Genomic DNA, 21,007 nt, shown 5'->3' on the forward strand with positions numbered 1-21,007 from the left:
ATGCAGAGAAAACCCTGCCTTGGTAACTGAACTTTTGCTACTTTTGCAGACTCCCTGATGGCCCTCAGTGCCCACCCGTGCTGATAGCTAACCCTCTCATCCAGCAGTATGGTCAATGAAACATCTCACCCAATACGGCCACCCAAACCCAAGACCCCCCACTTACAGAGCACCCAAAACCCTGACCACTGTTGTAGAGCACCCAAGACCGCAACCATCCTTGCAGAGTGCACAGAACTGCAGGATGACAATGGCCTCTGCACCACCCCTCCACCACCCGCCTTCCACAATGTAGTGCTGGTCATGGCTCCCTACCCATCGTGGCAGTGACGCCTCGCCTCTGTGCCACCCGCTTTTAACGGTCAGGAATCTGAAGGCATGTGAGTGCCACCTGCCATCTGCTTAATCCCAAGTCCCCCGCTGAATTGCAATGAATTAGATGCAAATGTATTATAAGTAAGTGCTCAGCAATTTAAAATACCAACCCATCACATCAGGATGGCTATAACTTTCCTGTCGCTGACTAAATCTAGAACCGACATCACGACGCCAGATTTCCTAAGTAATTCTCCATCCTGCCCTGCCACAATTCCCTAAATTCACTAAATTCAGCACGAGGAGTGCAATTGTAGGCCCACAATATGTAAATGAGTCTGAATTTGCAATATCAATTGGAGTCAACAGATTAATGGTCTACCAGGTGCTCATGATGCTCATTTGGAAGCCTCATCAGGAAATCTATCCCACAGACTCATTATTCATCTCTCCCTACTCCTCCTTTTATGTTAAAAGCTAACCTTTCTCTCTCTTTCATTTCAAGTTAGTATCATTTTGTAATGTGAAGTTATTGTTTCTGAAGTTATTATTTCTGATCTTAAGCTCTTAACTCCATACCTGTTTAAAAAAAAGAACTACTTTTTAAAAGAATTAGCATGTAAAATAATACAGCTGAATCAGGTTTTTGTTGCTGTTGTATTGTACAGAAGGAGCACAGGATGTTCTTCAAAGTTCAGTGAGCTCTGGATTTTCAATATTTGCTTTCAGAAATGGGATTGTTTGGAGTTCCGCTTTCATTGCTGTTGGAACAGGATCAGAAAAAAGTACCAGGAACTAAGGTCCCACTCATATTTCAGAAAGTAAGTACAGGATGCAATGTTTATTCAACTGCAGGTAACTTCAAATTATTGGACACTTGACAATTTGATAGCACAGCTTCTCAAATTTTTAATCTGTGTTCGCACCATGCTACATGAAACAAAGCCATTTTGTAATCCATTACAATGGAGGGGGAAGGCAGAGTATGAGTGCGACTCAACCATTAAGAGCTTAAACCTTTAAATTTTTGAAGGATGTACTCGTGGGGGCTCCTTAGGGTGTCCATATTACTTCAGACTGCTACAAAGTTAAACTTACTATTTGAATTTGGTATACTTCAATGGATCCTTAGCGGTGTTGTAAATGTTTGAGTTATATATAAATAAGCCCTTTTCTAAACAACCTAATTGTTCAGAATTTGTTTGTAACTTTCTCTGCAGTTGCCAATGTTGTGCAGTCAGAGTAAAACTAGCATAAGGGGCTGGATTTTGTTCTTCCCCATGCGCTGGGTTCCGTGATGGGGGGGCTCCGGATGAGGTTTGCCATGGACCTCGACCCCAGAAGGGCCTGGCCCGATCCTCCAGGCGCACACCACCACCACCACCACCTTCCCCCACCACCCCCCACCCCCTGCCGCTAGGTGACGTGACCACAATTTAAATATTCAAATGAATAAATTTAAATAGACGTACCTGTGAAAATCGCAGCAGCCGGCACTCCTGTGCCTTCAGATCCCCGTCTGGGGAAATGAGATGCCACATTGGGTGGGGAGGGGAGGGGGGAGAGGTCAGTTTATCAGTGTGGTGGGGGGGGGGGAGAAATGGGGTTAAATGCACGAAATGGGTATAGGGATGGTGGAAAGGATTGAACCTTAAACTTTGTGCAGTTTGGCGGGAGAAGGTCAGATGTAAAAGGTGTGTTTTGGGAGGAGGGAGGGCAAATAGTTATTGTAATTGTTATTGGGGGATGGGAAAGGGGTGTTAGAAATTTATTGACTTTTGGGGGTAGGACTTTAAAAATTTAAATTGGACGTCGGGACTTGCTGCCCTTTAAAAATGGCGCCAGCGCCTGCGCACAGGCAGCTGATGCCATTGCTGGGGACGGACAGCCCACCCCCTCCATGAGATTGGGAGGGGTGGACAGCCCCAGATATTTAAATGAGCTTCCATGCTTAAGATCATGGCGGCTCTTTGACGTGTGACCTGCATGGGTGGGCTACCACTTTTTGAGTTCACCGCTGAGATTGGCTGGGGGCTCTTAAAATCCAACCTGAAGTCTTTACTGGGAGCAGCCATGTTGGAACTTTATTTACACCTCCCAGCAGAGACAGTAGCAGAGACTACAGTCCCTCCCCACTTAAAAACAACTTGTACAGTAAATATAAAATGTTACTTGTACATAATTTCCCAGAATACAATAATACACTGAAATTTAACAGGTTGGGTTGTGTGCCTGTTATTACAGTAATCACAATGAAAACATATATAACCAGTATTTCCAGAATAATTTATATACTAAATAAAATTGGTGTCTTTAACAAAAATATCATCATTGACACAAAGTAATGAAAGGCACAACTTGTTTCTTCTTCCTTCCTACATAATTTCAATTAACCTATCTGGTTTCTTTTGCTTTCTATCTGGGTATCTTCTTACATTTTCATTAGCTTGTCTCTGCTCTCTCAACATCTCAGACTGTCGATCCTGAACTTTAACTACTGTTAGTCAAGTGAGGAAGGGTTGAAGGGCTTCTCTCTTTTTCCTTCTCCTTGTTTGACCACAACAGGTTTAATTCTTTCTTAAAGTGGATGTACTGGCCAATTCAGTTGGTGTTTGGTTACTTACTTGCTCTGATCATAACAAGAACCAATTGGACAGGTTTTCTTGAGTTATTGCACCTAAACTAAACTATTAAAAAAATAAACAGTGCACCAACACTCACTCACGGGGAAATGTGGATTGGTTGAGTTAGAGTCCATAGGAATAAAGATATACAGTCTGACGTTTTTGTGATTTCGGCTGGCTTCTAGCTGAATTCGGTGGTCTTGAGTCTTTTAGTTTGAAGAGGTAGATTGGTTTGGTGGGACTCTTGGAGACAATGATGTGAATGATTTCCTCCAATGGGGTTTCTGATTGTAGCCGGAGTATGCAAAGGTGGTCAGTCAATAGGCAGGATTTGAAAGCTTTCAAGATGGAAGGGAGCGAGAGACCCCCACTTGGGCATGCACGTGTCAAAGTCCAGTTGCTGCTTCTCTCTCTCTGCTACAGAAAGACACAAGCTTAAAACCACAGATGGGGAGGGGCTTGTCACATGAAAGTCATTCAAACCTAGCAGTTAGCAATACTTCACTTGCTAAAAAGAACAGCTAGTTCCTTTAAACTTTCTTACTCAGTTTACATCAGAAGAGTTTGAAATATTTCTATGTACCATTATCTGACACCAATACTTCTGGCAATCCATGAATTGCAATCCAACTTCTCAAAACCTCAATAGTTATAGCACTTATGGTATTGGGCATAAACTCAACATTTAACCACTTGTTATTGCTATCAACCAAAACAAGATACTCTTTACCTTCAAAGAATTGACATGTATTCATTCCCATGGTTTTCTTGTATTTGACCATGGAATAAAAGGAGCTTTGGATCATTGCTCATTCTGAGACCCACATCACTTTTCACCAACTCTTCAATATCTCTATCTACCTTTTGAATCCCCAAAATATCATCTTACTACTGCTTTCATACAGACTGTCCAGGTGTGCTCTTGATGAAGTTCCTCTAACAATCTCTCCGTAAACCTTGGTGGAAAAATTATTCTTAAACCCTACAGGAGAGAACATTGATCTACACTGAGTTCATTTGTACTTGTGAAATACTTTTTTGCAATTTCTCATCACACTCTTTAGACCAGCCATTCATGACATAATTGAGTACTTTACTGAGAACCACATCCTTCGAGTTTCTTCGGAAATTTCTCTGGCAGACACTGGCATGTCATTTGTATACGTAAAGGGATTTACAGGTAACTCATTTGCTAAAATTGAATCAGTCTTCACTTACTCAATGTCAGACTTATTGTTACTCTTACTGATTTGTACTGTAAATAACTCAGAACTTTGTTCCCTCCTACACCTACCAATGGCAAGTAATAGAATGCATCATTATATACCACTTTAACACTCATTCCACCTAATATTGGAATACTGTTATTGGAATAACTAGTCAGTTTCACTCCAGTTTTTCATTAGGGAATGTGACTATAGGGAATGTGCTTGTACTCCTTCCAAGATAACAGACACTGCTGCAACTGTAACGACAACAAACACAAGTTGTGACTCTCCGACTTTCATTTTTACTGTGGGTGCTGGAATTATATCTTCAGCCCTTTTTCTCTCAACTACCACTTGCTGTTTCTCTTGCTCGGAGTACAACTTTTGATGTTCCTGCTCAATAACATCAACTGTTGTTTCCATATCAACCATGTGCACATTTGAGGACTTTGAGGAGCCTGATCTAGATTTAGGTCTACCATGACCTTGACCTGGTGCTTTTCCATGACCTGGAGTGTTATTGTTTCCTCTACTTTTGCATGCTCTCTGAATATGACCAACTTTCCCACAGGCATTGCACTTTGACTGGAAATGGGAGCATTTGGATGGTTGGTGGCTACCATGACAATGATATTATCTAAATTTCTGACCGTGTGTCTGTGAACCTGGCTGCCTGGTTCCTGCTGAAATCCAGTGTACCTCCCTTGCCTGTTCAGGAAAAGAACTTCCTTGCAATCCGCCATTATATCCTCCTGCCATTTCCATGGCAATGGCCTCATCGCAGGCCTCCTTCCACATCAGCTTATTGCCTTTACACAAAAGCTTGGCCTAGATTTTACTGTTCTTTATACCTCCAAGGAACATGTTTCTAAGGTTGACTTCTAAGTTGGAACCATAACCACAGTGACAAGACAGTTTCTTTTAATTCAAGAATTTAGTCTGCAATAGACTCATTTGGCAACTGCTTCCTTCCATGAAATGCAACTCCATGCAATTTTGTTCTTAGTCAAGCCATAATGAGTCCAGAATCTCATTTATTTCAGAATATTCCAAGGTACTAGGATCTTGTGGACCGCATTGGTTAAACACCACTTTAAACGCTTACAGCCCCATCATGATGGGGAAAACATTAACTTTATCCTGATCTCTGATTTTGTTAGATTTAAGTCAAATGTGTAACCTTCATTTGTAATTACACCAATCCTCTTTTTGTTAGGGTGGAAATCCCCCATCATCCCAAAATGTGTCTTCAGTGCCATATTTTAAAAATTACATACCCATTGAGTTGCAGCTGAACACAAATTGCAGATATATGAAGCAATCTTTCAAATTGCTCAGATTTCCTCAATCGACTTTGGGAGTTCCAAACACTGTCGGAATGTTCTTCAGACTGTAATCTCTTGAATTAAATGTAAAAAAAAAAATCAAACCCATCCTTTCATCGCCATGTTTCTGTTGTGTATTCAGAGTGATACGTTGTTGGGTTTGTATTAGTAGCATTGCAGGGTGTCCTAGAGAAAGTCTTAGACACCGGTAAAGGTTAACTAACAACTCTCTTATTTACAGTTTCTCTTTACGCTCTCCACAAGCCACCTAAGCTAGCCTCCTTTGTGCTGCTAAAGCTCCTTCTCAAGCCTATCTCATGTGATTGATACATCATCGCTTGTACAGTGGGAGGCGTCTCTCAATGTCTTTGGTATTAGCCCTTTACATCCTTATACTACATCTCTCTCTTTCCCCACCCCCCACCCCCCCAAGTCATTATCCAAAATTTTCCCAAACATATATGCATTTATAACTACTCTACTACACTCTCTCTTTCCCCCCACCCCACAAGTCTCTCACTTTACAGATTCAGTCTCATCGGAGGTTTGACAACTCTCGCAGATCTGGTTGTAATCTATCTGGTGTTATGAAAGTACTTCCATTTTTTAATATTTTGTGAGGATTTGTGTTTTAAAATTGTGGAAATGGATTCCTTTGGAGGTCTGAAAAGATTACATAGATGCTGGGCTTTGTTTCTTTACTTTGTTTCTGACTCAGCAGGTCAGGCAGCATCTGTGGAGAGAGAAGCAGAGTTAATGTTTCAGGTCTGAACATTTCATCAGAACTGGCAAAAGTTAGAAAAGAATTGGGTTTTAAGCAAGTGAAGGGGATTGGGGGTGTGGGGGTGGGGGGACATGCCTGGTGAGGAAGAGAACAAAAAGGAAGGTGTGTGATAGGGCAGGAGAGATTAAATAACAAAGCTGTCATGGGACAAAGACAATGAGTGTGTTAATGCTTGTGGTGAAAGACAAAGCATTAATCCAGAGACACTGTTAATGGCAGAATAATGAGCAGGTCTGTCGACTTGAAAAAACAGGCACATGGTTAAAAATAAAAATAGAAAAATATATTTTTTAAAAGGCCAGTCATGCTCTGAAATTATTGAACTCAATGTTCAGTCTGCAAGTCTGTAGAGTGCCAAATCAAAAGATCAGGTGCTGCTCCTGGAGCTTGATGATCACTGGAACACTGCAGCAGGCCAAGGACAGAAATGTGGGCATGGGAGCAGGGGTGCAGGTTGAAATGGCAAGCAACTGGAAGCTCTGGGTCATCCTTTCAGGCTGAGAGGAGGTGTTCTGCAAACACCCAATCTGTGGTTGGTCTCCCCAGTGTAGAATCCCTGAGAATCCAATGTGATAGCTGAAACCCCGATATTGCATTTCTCTTGGAAAGCCTGCCCGACTAATCCATGATGTCGCCTGAAGAGAACTGCTCCAAAAAGATGTCACTGACAGCCGTCTGCGTGTATTTGGGATGCTAGAAAAGGGACAACTAATATCATTCCATATCTTCTCCTTTTTCTTCAAGAATTAACAAATATTTGACCAAAGTATATTGTCCTTTTTGTAAAGAGATCTCTGCAGAGAACTTTTTTTCTTAAATCAATGTATGTGTGTGCTTGCATGTGTTAGAATAATTTAAAAGGGGAGTTTCGTATTTCAATCTGTGTTCATGCTTTGCATCTTTAATAAACAACAAAATTATTAATTTATTATAAAACAAGACTTATTCAGTAAAGAAACCTGATTGGTGGATTTATTCTGAAATACAAATATATAACTGGACATGTTGGTAACTGGGTAAACATTTAACAATATGCTGTGACCCATGGAGAAATGAAACTGGAGGAAGACAGTACACTCCTCCAATTCGGTCGTAAAACTGGGGCAATCCGAAGGAATAAAAGCAAAATCTTCGTCGGAAGTCTGAGTTGCTGACTTGGTTTTTCGTTTCTACGGGTTGTCGTATTCCATTCAGTTTGGATCTGTTCATCTTCATCTGGATCTTGCAGATGGATTATTGGCTGTTGCTTTTGTGGAATCTGAATGATATTCCTCTGATTCCTTTGTATGTTCCCTTCATTCGTTCGTATAACATGCAATCTTTGATAGTCCTCGTATTTATGGATTATTGTACCTTCTCATTCCAGGTCATGTAGCCAAACTTTTTGGCCATGGTTTAATTTGGGTAAGCTTCTCGCTCTCAATCTCCTATTGTAATTCTGGGTTTGTTTCCTTCTGTGGGAGTTTTCTCTTTCTCGAACTTTTTCGTAGTCTTGAGTCTTCAATCCTGGCATTAATTTTTGAGGCAATACTGGAAGCTGTGTTCTTAACTTCCTTCCCATCAGTAATTCTGCTGACAATCCGCACAGCAGTGGCATTGAAATATAAACTGAGTGAGATAGGAAGATCTTCATTTTTTTCTTGAGTAAAGATTTTATGGTTCTCACACCTCGTTGTGCCTCACCATTGGACTATGGATACATTGGCGAGCTCATAAGATGCTGAAAGCCCATGTTCACAGCAAACTGTGTAAAACATTTGTTCTCTAACTGTGGGCCATTGTCTGTCTAATAATATTTCATCCGGAATCTCGTGTCGCGAAGATGTCCATAAGGATTCTGTTAACTACCCCAGTGGTCATAGAATATAATCAGCTGACTTCTATCCACCTGAAAAAGTAGTCAATAATGATGAAATATGACTTCCCACCGAACATGAATATCCATGCCTCGCCTTTGCCAAGGACTAGTTGGACATTGGATAGTTAGCAGTGATTTGCACTGTTCTGGACTCTATCACGCATGTCTGATAGTTGTTGATCATGATCTCAATGTTCTTAGATATCCTAGGCCACCATACTGAAGATTGTGCGCTTGGTTATACCCAAATGGCCTTGGTTTAATCGATCTAAGATCTCTGATCTCATTGAAGTGGGAATAACTATTCTGTCATTATAAACTAATAAGTCATCAATTATGATAAAGTATTTCCTATTCTCATGGAACATCTTCATTGTTCTCTATTCTGGACTTTCTTGTGGTCACCCTTGTGTACAATATTGTTTAATGCAAATGCACACTTGGTGCTGTGAGTTGCAATTATGACTGTCACCTACGAAATTTGCATCTTCTGTAATGGATTATCTACCGTTGCACTCAATACGTATCAGCTGATGATTGGAACTTGCCTTGGATGTAGACAGTTACATATGCGTACCTCATTAATTTCAGACGAAACCTTTGTATAGGTGGAGGCATTTTTGCTATTTCTTTTGCATCTAATAAGGAATCCAATGGCTTGTGGTCTGTCTCAATTAACAGACATATTCTTTTTTTTTAAATTATTAATTCATGGGATGTGGGCGTCCGCTGGCTAGGCCAACATTTTTTTTTGCCCATCCCTAATTGCCCTTGTGAAGGTGGTGGTGAGCTGCCTTCTTGAACCGCTGCAGTCTGTGAGGTAGGTACACCCACAATGCTGTTAGGAAGGGAGTTCCAGGATTTTGACCCAGCAACAGTGAAGGAACGGCGATACAGTTCCAAGTCAGGATGGTGTGACATTCGTAAGGGCTAGAAGGCTGGGAACAGATGAAGCCCTTGAGGAATATAAAGAAAGTAGGAAGGAACTTAAGCAAGGAGTCAGGAGGGCTAAAAGGGGTTATGAGAAGTCATTGGCAAACAGGATTAAGGAGAATCCCAAGGCTTTTTATACGTAAATAAAGAGCAAGAGGGTAACCAGGGAAAGGGTTGGCCCGCCCAAGGACAGAGAAGGGAATCTACGTGTGGAGCCAGAGGAAATGGGCGAGGTACTAAATGAGTACTTTGCATCAGTATTCACCAAGGAGAAGGACTTTGTGGATGATGAGTCTAGGGAAGGGAGTGTAGTTAGTCTGGGTCATGTAGTTATCAAAAAGGAGGTGGTGTTGGGCGTCTTGCAAAGCAGTACGGTAGATAAGTCCCCAGGGCCTGATGGGATCTACCCCAGAATACTGAGGGAGGCAAGGGAAGAAATTGCTAGGGCCTTGACAGAAATCTTTGTATCCTCATTGGCTACAGGTGAGGTCCCAGAGGACTGGAGAATAGCCAGTGTTGTTCCTTTGTTTAAGAAGGGTAGCAAGGATAATCCAGGAAATTATAGGCCGGTGAGCCACATCAGTGGTAGGGAAATTATTAGAGAGGATTCTTCGGGACAGGATTCACTTCCATTTGGAAACAAATGAACTTATTAGCGAGAGGCAGCATGGTTTTGTGAAGGGGAGGTCATGTCTCACTAACTTGATTGAGTTTTTTGAGGAAGTGATGAAGATGATTGATGAAGGAAGGGCAGTGGATGTTGTCTATATGGACTTCAGTACAGCCTTTGACAAGGTCCCTCATGGCAGACTGCTACAAAAGGTGAAGTCACACAGGATCAGAGGTGAGCTGGCAAGATGGATACAGAACTGGCTCAGTCATAGAAGACAGAGGGTAGCAGTGCTAGGGTGCTTTTCTGAATGGAGGGCTGTGACTATTGGTGTTCCGCAAGGATCAGTGCTGGGACCTTTGCGGTTTGTAGTATATATAAACGATTTGAAGGAAAATGTAGCTGGTCTGATTAAGTTTGTGGACCACACAAAGGTTGGTGGAGTTGCGGATAGTGATGAGGATTGTCAGAGGATACAGCAGGATATAGATCGGTTGGAGACTTGGGCGGAGAAATGGCAGATGGAGTTTAATCCGGACAAATGTGAGGTAATGCATTTTGGAAGATCTAATACAGGTGGGAGGTATACAGTAAATGGCAGAACCCTTGGGTGTGTTCGACAGGCAGAGAGATCTGGGCGTACAGGTCCACAGGTCACTGAAAGCGGCAACGCAGGTGGATAAAGTAGTCAAGGTATACGGCATGCTTGCCTTCATCGGTCGCGGCATAGAGTATAAAAATTGGCAAGTCCTGCTGCAGCTGTACAGAACCTTAGTTAGGCCACACTTAGAATATTGCGTGCAATTCTGGTCGCCACACTACCAGAAGGACATGGAGGCTTTGGAGAGGGTACAGAAGAGGTTTACCAGAAGAGGTTGCCTGGTCTGGAGGGCATTAGCTATGAGGAGAGGTTGGATAAACTCGGATTGTTTTCCCTGGAACGACGGAGGTGGAGGGCGACATGATTGAGGTTGACAAAGTTGAGTGGCATGGACAGAGTGGATAGTCAGAAGCTTTTTTCCAGGGTGGAAGAGTCAATTACTAGGGGACATAGGTTTAAGGTGAGAGGGGCAAAGTTTAGAGGGGATGTGCGAGGCATGTTCTTTACACAGAGGGTGGTGAGTGTCTGGAAATTGCTGCCGGGGGAGGTGGTGGAAGCAGGTATCATAGCGACGTTTAAGAGGCATCTTGACAAATACATGAATAGGATGGGAATAGAGGGATACAGTCCCCAGAAGTGCAGAAGGTTTTAGTTTAGACTGGTATCAAGATCAGCGCAGGCTTGGAGGGCCGAATGGCCTGTTCCTGTGCTGTACTGTTCTTTGTTCAGCAATCTGTCCTCCAGCAGATTACTGAGGTACCGCCCACGGGAGAAGCAGAGGCTCTGTGGAGCACAAACCTACTGTCCTCTCTCAGGATGACAGCATACGTCTTCCCACCAATGCCACTCTGCCAGTGCCCTCACTGGTGCCTGTCCATCAGCCAGCCTGGACCACTGACACCCATGCCAAGGTGGTACAGTCTGAAGCCATGCCCACAAGGCCCAGAGCTTCTCAATGTTGTCCTGCAAGGCCAGCTGTGAAAATCAGCAGCTTTCCACAAGCCATGCTGCAGCTACTTGGGGTATCACTGTGTAGGAGCATAGGTTAGGCAAAAGCACAAGATAGGCACTATGAGAATGAACAAGGGCAATTAGATGAGTATTGTATGCATTATTGTGAGTGTTGTTTGATAAAGTTGTTGTGGAATGGTTGATTTGTGTTGTCTTTTATTTCAGAATTTTGACCAAGAGGACCCTGTGATGGTCCGTAACAGAGGGGTGGTAAGGTGAAGTGTTGAGCAATGGTGATCTTGGGATTTTTCCATGGGAACCAGATTCTTATGAGATGCTCATGAACAGCCCACCTGGACTGATATTTTCCCAGATTCCTCCTCCTTTTCCTCCTTCTCCTGAGATGGTCACCAAAACCGTAGTGGTATGGGTTGCACCTTCATGATGGCCAGGTCAAGGGCGAGGCAGCAGGTCACCACAAATCATGTGACTTGCTCCGGTGATTACTGTAGGGCTCACCCTGAGCAGTCAAAACAGTGGAACCATTGTTTGAGGACACCAATGGGCTGCTCCATGATGTTCCGAGTTGCATCATGGCTGTCGTTGTAGGAGCGCAGTCCACAAGTGGTGACATGGCAGAGGAGAGTCATTAGCCATGGTTGCACACTATCTGCATGTTCAGGGAGTGGAACCCTTTGCAGTTCTGGTACATCTCCCCATTGAGATGCAGCACCTAAAGAATCACATGCATGCAGTTGAAGGCTCCCTGCACCTTTAGGAAGCCTGGAACTCTGGCAAAGCTGCTTATCCACTCCTCTTGCTTCTCTCTACTTAGAGAAAATAATGAAGTATCCTCTCCTGGTAGACAAGACATCAGTAACCTCCCTGATGTAGTGATGCATGGGAAACTGAGAAATGTTGGCAATGTTGCCACCTCCAGCTTGGAAGGATCTTAAGACATAGAAATTGAGGGCCACCATGAAGTTATGAGTGGCATGGACAGAGTGGATAGTCAGAAGCTTTTTCCCAGGGTGGAAGAGTCAGTTACTAGGGGACATGGGTTTAAGGTGAGAGGGGCAAAGTTTAGAGGGGATGTGCGAGGCAAGTTCTTTACACAGAGGGTGGTGAGTGCCTAGAACTTGCTGCCGGGGGAGGTGGTGGAAGCAGGTACGACAGCGATGTTTAAGAAGCATCTTGACAAATACATGAATAGGATGGGAATAGAGGGATACGGTCCCCGGAAGTGCAGAAGGTTTTAGTTTAGACTGGCATCAAGATCGGCGCAGGCTTGGAGGGCCGAATGGCCTGTTCCTGTGCTGTACTGTTCTTTGTTCTTTGGAGGGGAACTTGCACATGCATTTGCTGCCCTTGTCCCTCTAGATGGTAGAGGTTACACGCCCATGTCCCTGCTAGAGCTTCTTTTACTATAACTGCATGGTGTGTCTCTGTATCTGACAGTGCTCTTGATGCATAGATTGAGTCAACGGAAACCATCAGGTTGCTCCTGAAAAAGAACAGCACCCAAGACCTCTGAAGAGGTGTCAGCTGCTATCATCATAGGCAATAGTATTCCAACATGTCCGGAGAAATTAGCATCTTGGTGTCTCAGCGGATCAGTTATTTGTGCTAAGTGAGGTTAAAACTTTGCTAGTTGATTTATCATTCTGAGAAATCTCTGGAGTTGCTGAACTGTTGTAGGATAGGAAATTCCTTAATGGTCTTTGTTTTCTGAAGATCTGCCATTATTCCTTCTCTGTTCACAATGTGGTCCAAGAAACAAATCAAAGCTTTGGAAAATTCACACTTCTCGTTTAAAATCAGTCCTGCTTCTTGAAATCTCTGTAGAAGCTCTTTGACTTTGTGGTTATGTTCCTCCACTGACTTTCCAAGTGTCAGAATATCATCCATGTGGCATATCACTCCTGTGAACCCTTCTAAGATATTAGACATTGTTCAAAAATCTCTGGTGCGGAGGTTATCCCGAATGGTAACCTATTAAAATAAAACCGCCCGAAAAGTGTTATGAATGTAGTCAATAACCTTGAAGTCTCATCCAGGGGTATGTGCCAAAACCCACTATTGGCATTGAGTTTTGTAAACATGGTGCTCTGAGAGAGTTTTGATAAACTGTCAACCACCGTAGACATTGGGTGAACCACACGCACAACTGCTTTGTTGAGCTGCGTTAAGTCCACACATATTCATTGGCTTTGGGACAGTAGCCATGGCTGAACACCACCAATCCGTTAGTTGTGTTACGAGAGAGATAACACCCATTCTTGTCATCTCCTCCAATTGTTCTTGGACTTTGGCTAATAAGGGAAGAGGTACCCTTGGTGTGAAGATACACACTAGTCTGGCCCCTTCCTTCAGAGTGCTCCAGTACTCTGTCTTTAGTTTTCCGAACCCTGTGAGCAACTTCAGGAATTCTGTTGAAAGGAATTGTTTGGTTTGTTTGTTTGGACTTCGGCTACCTTTTTAATCAGCTGCAGATTTAAGTATGCATTCCTGCTCAATAAAGAAAATCCTTGATTGTGTAAGACATATAAGGTCTCTACCAGTTGCCTGCCTCTATGCTGAAGTGTTGCTTGCAGTTGTGTCCCGTCTGGATAATGCAACTGTATATCCATCGGTTGCAGGTAATGCCTCTTCACCCAAGGCTCTGGATCAGACAATACCGTGTTGCTGGATTCTGTGTCGCGCTTAAAACTTGTGACATGTCCATTCACGTGGATGTTTGCTGTCCAGAAATCTTGGTCTGGGTAACTGATTTCTCCCAACTCTCCTGGCTCTTTTCTGGAAATTGCTGTACTTGATTCACTGCTCTTTGTGTGAAGGTCTTCTGCTTTGTTTTTTTACGTGCAGAAAAATTTGCTGTGGCTCATTTTTCCATAGTGTCCAGTTTTCCCACACTTGAAACACTCAGCTTTACTTGCTGGGCACTGCTCTCATCTGTGGGTCTTCTTGGCTCTGCAACGTTGACAAGGTTTTCCTATTTCATGCGCAATGGCTGCCGACTGTACTCTCTTCCCTCGTCGCCGATTCGACCGAGATTGTGATCTGCACTAGATTTTTTTTTTTCCCCCAGTGTGCCATTTAAATAAATGGCCAGTTTCATTGCTCCTGGATGATCCTGGATCATCGCCCGGCATGAAGACACAACCCAACTGCTGGTTGTTTTACCGCTGCCACCATTTTATGTTTAGTTGTATTTGTACTATATACACTATCCACAAGCCACCTCAGCTGGCATCCTTCCTGCTCCCATACCACCTTCCTCTCAAGCCTATCTCATGTGACTGTTACTTCATCGCTCATCCAGTAGTCACTGACTTCGGTATTAACCCTTTACATCCTTATACTACAGAGTAAAGCTAACATGACATCTTTACTGGGAGCAGCCATGTTATAACTTTATTTACACCTCCCAACAGAGATGGCAGCAAAGAGGCAGTAGACAAAAGATATTACAATATACTGCAGCCAATTTGTCTTATCCCTGATTTAGATATTTTAGTTGATGGGGGACAGATTTGCTAATATGCGATTACAAATATTTTTGCAGCTTGTTTCCCACATAGAAGAAGAGGGGTTGAACACAGAAGGGATACTACGCATACCTGGACTTGCATCAAGAATTAAGGTATTTGTAGAAAAAATTTTTTTTAAATGGAAGGAGACTACCTGTAGGCACACAAACTGAAAAGATATATTAAATGACAGAACTACCACACATTCAATCAAGGAGATCCTGAATTGTCACCATAGAGCTATCTATGCTATTTGTGCACAAATCAGAAGTTTAAAAACCCTTGTGGTAATTTTAACATTACCTGCTTGGTGAGAACAGGGCAGTGGGTGGTTTAAATCACTGTACAGCATTTTAACCTGCGGCTGTTTTAGTCTGCAAGTTGCCTGCCAGTCATGTTGGGGCCTCCTGGCAAGGGGGCATTATCATAAAATTAGAGCCAGGCTATGCAGTAATGAATTTATGAAGCGTTTCTTCACACAAAGGGTTATGGAAATCTGGAGCAATCATCCTCAAAAGGCTATAGTAATTGAAACTTTCAAGACTGTGATTGAGATACTTGCACTCGATTTTTTTTTTTTTGCTGACACTGACTTCTTTTGTGAGGGCCCGACTGTAGTGTCCCTGAAGGTGGTATGGTGAGAAAGATGTTTGGAATGAGAAAGAGCGATGTTATAGAGTACCCTTATGATTATATGTTGAAGATTGCAATGGAGGGAAACAAATTATGAGTCATGGGGGAGGGGGTGACAGGAGTGTTGGTGGATGGAGTTGAGAGAGATTTTCTTTTATTCTTTCAAAGGATGTGGCCATTGCTGGCATGGCCAGCATTTGTTGCCCATCCCTAATTGCCCTTGACAACTGAGTGGCTTGCTAGGCCATTTCAGAGGGCAGTTCAGAGTCAATCACATTGGTGTGGGTCTGGAGTCACATGTAGACCAGAACAGGTAAGGAGGGCAGATTTCCTTCCCTAAAGGACTTTAGTGAGTCAGATGGGTTTTTACAGCAATTGATAATTTGTGGCATCATTACTGAGACTAGCTTTCAATTCCAGATTTTTATCAATTTATTTTTAAAAAATTCCACCAGCTGGCATGGTGGGGTTTAAACCTGTGTCCAAGGCATTAGCCTGGGTCTCTGGATTATTAGCCCAGTGACATTATCACTACGCCACCGTCTCTCGTGAGGAGCAGTATGCACCCTGGTTTGTGTTGTGAGGATATTGATGTATTTCCTGCATTGAAGCCAGCTTGTGGGTGAAGCTGTGGACACTGACCCTCTCAGCCACCACTGTCCCGATGGTGAATGGTGGCCCTGAATTGCTTCTGCTCCTGCGGGTCCTTGAGGACAGTACCTCCCTCCTTGCCTTGACTTTCTCCACAAGGACCTCCATGGAAGTATCTGAAATGGCTGTGCAGATAATTGTAGCAACACTGTTCCAACAAAATCTTTCAGAAGGGAATACAACCTTTGTTCAGGAGTTGTACTCCAACTTTAAATACCCCTCATTGTGCAGAGAAATTCAGTGGGCCCATTTTTCAATGTGATTAGTTGGTCAATCATATTGAAATTAGGACTCTTATTTCAGTGTCAATGATACAATGAGTGAGCCGTGTGACGGCAATTCATTGAATCAAATTGCACTGTTAACTTGTACAAACACAGGTTACTTGCATGACCCTTAAAGATGTATACATGTGAAGTGAGTGACCATTCTCTATGTGAAGGGAGCATGCAGGGCTTTGCTCTCAAATATAAACTAATGTTGTGCTTATGATGTTGATGAAGGAGATGCTTTAATCTTCCCCATATGTTTTAAGAGTCTACGTGAGGAGCTAGAAGCAAAGTTCTATGAAGGAAACTTGAACTGGGAAAATGTACGTCAGCATGATGCAGCAAGTATACTGAAACTCTTTATAAGAGAGCTGCCACATCCACTCGTCACCCTTGAGTACCTTGATGCTTTCCTAGCTGTACAAAGTAAGTTATTAATCTCCCGTTTTACTCTTTTCTTCTTTTCTTTTGGGCCTCCTTATCTCGAGAGACAATGGATACGCGCCTGGAGGTGGTCAGTGGTTTGTGAAGCAGCGCCTGGAGTGGCTATAAAGGCCAATTCTGGAGTGACAGGCTCTTCCACAGGTGCTGCAGAGAAATTTGTTTGTTGGGGCTGTTGCACAGTTGGCTCTCCCCTTACGCCTCTGTCTTTTTTCCTGCCAACTACTAAGTCTCTTCGACTCGCCACAATTTAGCCCTGTCTTTATGGCTGCCCGCCAGCTCTGGCGAATGCTGGCAACTGACTCCCACGACTTGTGATCAATGTCACACGATTTCATGTCGCGTTTGCAGACGTCTTTATAACGGAGACATGGACGGCCGGTGGGTCTGATACCAGTGGCGAGCTCGCTGTACAATGTGTCTTTGGGGATCCTGCCATCTTCCATGCGGCTCACATGGCCAAGCCATCTCAAGCGCCGCTGACTCAGTAGTGTGTATAAGCTTACTAGCTGTTAGGAAATCTCAAACTCAATTCAATGATTCTTCGTGATTCAGGCTCAAGTGCATTGTCCAAATACAAGTTATTACTCAGCCCCCCAAACTTGATGTAATAGCAATCTTGATGGTTTAACTGTTGAGCAGTTCAACCTGACATGCAGCCTTAACGTTACAAAAGGAACAGGACAACCTAGACATTCCAAGATAGTTAATGTGATACTGCTTGGGAGGTTTCATTGTTACAGCCAATACCTAATGCTTGCACCTCACCTGGGATGTAGCCAACCTGTCTGCTAGTTGCTACCTCCATTGTTTTGACTAATCTCCGATGTTAACACAAATCCTTATCTGACAATCACATCGAGATGTGATGAACTTTGATGCGGCGCAAGCAATTTCTAACGCTAGCATTCATAATAAAAATGGAAACATAATTCCTCGTGTGCATGCAATATCATTACATTTTCTGTCATTCAAGATTTTAATGTAAAATACTCTAAATCTGGAAAGATGGTAATATCGATATATTATCAAATATTTATGGCCTGTAAGAATATATATGTGGTAATATATGCAAATGATATACTAGCTAGAAAATATAAGGTAAATTCCTGACATGCATTTTGGACAGGAAATTCTGCAAGTCTCCCTGAATCTCTCTACTTGAATTCTCAATAAGCCTAATTCCTAGATGTCAATCTAGAATGGAACAGTAGTTGCAGGGATACTAGTGCGAAACAATTGGGCCTGAGGTCCCTGATAATTTATTCATTCATGTAAATGGGCCTAGATTGTAGTCTACAGGTCGACAATTTCCCAACTAACACTGCCATCAAGCACTGCTCCTCACCAGGTGCATCTGACTGGGGAATCAAACACAATATGCACTCTTGGTATGGGGATGTGCTCACTGTAAATATGTATATAATAGGCCCTAAAATTAAATATGAAGAGGAGAACATAAAATTGCTCTTTCTTCCTGTACCTGCTTGTGCTTTTCTTCCATTTCCTGCTTCTTTATTTGGATCGCCCCTCATTAGTCGTTCTAACAGTAAGTCCTGATTTTAACTCCAGGCAGGTTTTGGGGAGGCGGATTGGGTGTTGAGCTGGAAATTCACCTGCTGCCCAAGAAATGAGGGCTGGGCTATTTTAATTCCCAGGCCTCATTTAAATGGCACCAGGATTTTTCAGTGATTGCTGTAGCTGCCAAGCAAAAATGTGTTATTTTAATGCAAACTTTTCCAAAATCCTTCCTATGTTTCCAGGAGAAGGAGGAAAGATAAGCCTCGGCTCCACAGTCATGGTAATAAGATCCACACCACCTCTTGGTCTCTCCAGCCCCTTCTCAGGACTTTCCATCTGCTGCCTTGCACAAGCTGCATGTGGAGAGGTGGCAGGCAGCAGCTTACATGTAAAATGTTAATGAAGCCCAAGGCCCAATTTTTGGGCCAGACTCTGTCCTCTCGGTTGGGGAAATTAAATTTCTACCCCTTCATTTGTATGGATTTCACTGTAGTTTAATTTGGGAACTCATAAGTATGGTCCTTTTTTAATACAATGCAACTAATTTATTTGACAGATCTATCAAGCAGAAAACATCAGCTACAGGCTCTTAACTTGCTGGTTCTTCTCCTTCCAGACCAAAATAGGGACACACTGAAGGTATGCTTGTCAGTTTATCTTTTTTATTTCGAGATACAGCACTGAAACGGGCCCTTCGGCCCACCAAGTCTGTGCTGCCCAACAGCCACCCATTTATACTAATCCTACATTAATCCCATATTCCCTACCACATCCCCACCATTATCCTACCACCTACCTACACTAGGGGCAATTTACAATTGCCAATTTACCTATCAACCTGCAAGTCTTTGGCTGTGGGAGGAAACCGGAGCACCTGGCAGACACCCACACAGTCACAGGGAGAACTTGCAAACTCCGCACAGGCAGTACCCAGAACTGAACCCGGGTCGCTGGAGCTGTGAGGCTGCAGTGCTAACCACTGTGCCGCCCAAATATACATACATATTTTCCCTCCAAATTACATTTAAAATGTGAATAAAAATGTTTATTTTGCATAATTTTGACACACAAGTTTCTTATTTTAAGCAAAATAAATTTGGCAAATCTTTGTTCACATTAGAGGATTGTGGAATTTTTGAGTCTAGCTCTTGTAAACAATACTCCAGTTTCTCTGATCCAGATCTCCACATCTTAAGAAATCACAGGTGTGCATTCTGTGATTCCCTGAGATGTTCTGTCTGTAAATGCCACTACCCAGTGAAGTGTTAGATATTGGAGTCATCTTTGTTTCCCTGATTGCACGTTTTCTATGAAAAATAAAATAGTAATAAAGTTTACTTAATAGCCAGCAGAGTTGGGTAGCATATTATCTTTCACCTTTAGGATTTTGATTTGAACCCTTCCCAGGGATGAAAGTTTTCATTTACTGCTGCCTGAGTGCGTTCTGTAATGCAGGACTAGAGCACAGAATTGCCCATAACATGCCCAAAGTATCAATTTTATTCAAAGGGGATGTTACGGTCAATTGGGGGGGTGGGGGGTGCGGTCAATGGGCTTCCCTCTTTTCCCGCTCTGTTTGACCACAACAGGCTTAATTTTTTCTTAAAGTGGATGTACTGGCCAATTCAGTAGGTGTTTGATTACATACTTGCTATGATCATAACAAGAACTAATCGGACAAATTTTTTTGTGTTAACAAAGAAAGAGGTTAACTTTATTGTACCGAAACTGAACTAATGAAAATAATAAACTGTCATGAACTTGCATCCATTGTTAATATTTTTTGAGAACTTGTGTTCAAAAGACTGTGGAAAAACCTGAGGAGGTGCTGGGCTTGGTTTTTTTTTTACAAAAGGGTCACTGGAAGGACACTTGGGACTTTATTTAAAAACAAACCCTTACTGGAGATCACATGTCTTAAACCAAGTAAACAGCAGGAGCCTTGCTGACTGTTGGAGTTGTTTACAGAGAAGTGACATGTCTAGATTTATGGTGGTCAGGAGTTGGTTTCATTTTTGAATTGTTTGAATGGGCAGTTGGGCTGTAAGCCTGCTAAGGGAGAGACTAAGGCTGTTCATCCTGTTCCACCTCTTTGAGAAACCCTGAGAATCTAGCATGAGAACTGGGGAAACTGATGCAGCATTTCTCCTGAGAAGCTTTTGCAAGACTTTCTCTCGACATCATCTCAACAAACTGCTTCTGAAAAGATCCCAGTGGCAACCACATGTGTTTAGTGACCCATCTGTGTATTTGGTCACCAGATCAACTGGGACATTCCATATCTTATCCATTTTCTTCAGGAATTAACAAGTATTTGGCCAATGTATTTGTTCTTTGTAAAGTTGATCTCTAAAAAGAAAGTCTATTTTTATTTTTCCTTTTAACCGGTATGTCAGTGTACGTTGGGTTGTTTAGAAGGGTATATATTTATACTTCCATATTTCAAACTGTATGTTAATGCTTTGCATCTTTATTGAATAAGTCTTGTTTTATAATTAAAAAATTCTGTTTATTAGAGAAACCTGGTTTGCAGATTTTATTCTGAAACTAAAATAAAGTACATAATTGGCCGTATCGGTAACTGGGTAAAACATTTAAATATATGTTATGACCCATGGAGAAATGGAACTAGAGAAAGACAGACTAGATTGTAACATATAATTGTGCGCTCGTCCAGGATTCAAAATCCACAGACAGGTCGGAGTGCTGTGACATCCTGAGTTTAAGGCTAATTAAGATTTTTACAGTGAATT

At 42.5% G+C, this 21,007-nt stretch overlaps 1 protein-coding gene and 1 long non-coding RNA gene across 3 annotated transcripts in view; one reads left to right on the plus strand and one right to left on the minus strand.

Annotated features, from left to right (window-relative positions):
- The window catches only part of arhgap18 (Rho GTPase activating protein 18), a 114,831-nt gene that overhangs the window by 75,431 nt on the left and 18,393 nt on the right, over positions 1 to 21,007 (plus strand). For both annotated transcript variants that reach the window (XM_068025145.1, XM_068025148.1), the window contains exons 7-10: positions 1,045 to 1,136; positions 14,775 to 14,852; positions 16,559 to 16,718; positions 18,811 to 18,893. In XM_068025145.1, coding sequence (XP_067881246.1) covers positions 1,045 to 1,136; positions 14,775 to 14,852; positions 16,559 to 16,718; positions 18,811 to 18,893 — 413 coding nt within the window. The remainder of the gene's footprint in view (positions 1 to 1,044; positions 1,137 to 14,774; positions 14,853 to 16,558; positions 16,719 to 18,810; positions 18,894 to 21,007) is intronic.
- The window catches only part of LOC137359016 (uncharacterized), a 33,172-nt gene continuing 13,954 nt past the window's right edge, over positions 1,790 to 21,007 (minus strand). The window contains exons 2-3 of the long non-coding RNA XR_010971391.1: positions 5,425 to 5,546; positions 1,790 to 3,356 (exon numbers count right to left, since the gene is read on the minus strand). This is a non-coding gene — a long non-coding RNA (uncharacterized lncRNA). The remainder of the gene's footprint in view (positions 3,357 to 5,424; positions 5,547 to 21,007) is intronic.

This window comes from Heterodontus francisci, chromosome 3, assembly GCF_036365525.1.
Source record: "Heterodontus francisci isolate sHetFra1 chromosome 3, sHetFra1.hap1, whole genome shotgun sequence".
Taxonomy (NCBI): domain Eukaryota; kingdom Metazoa; phylum Chordata; class Chondrichthyes; order Heterodontiformes; family Heterodontidae; genus Heterodontus; species Heterodontus francisci.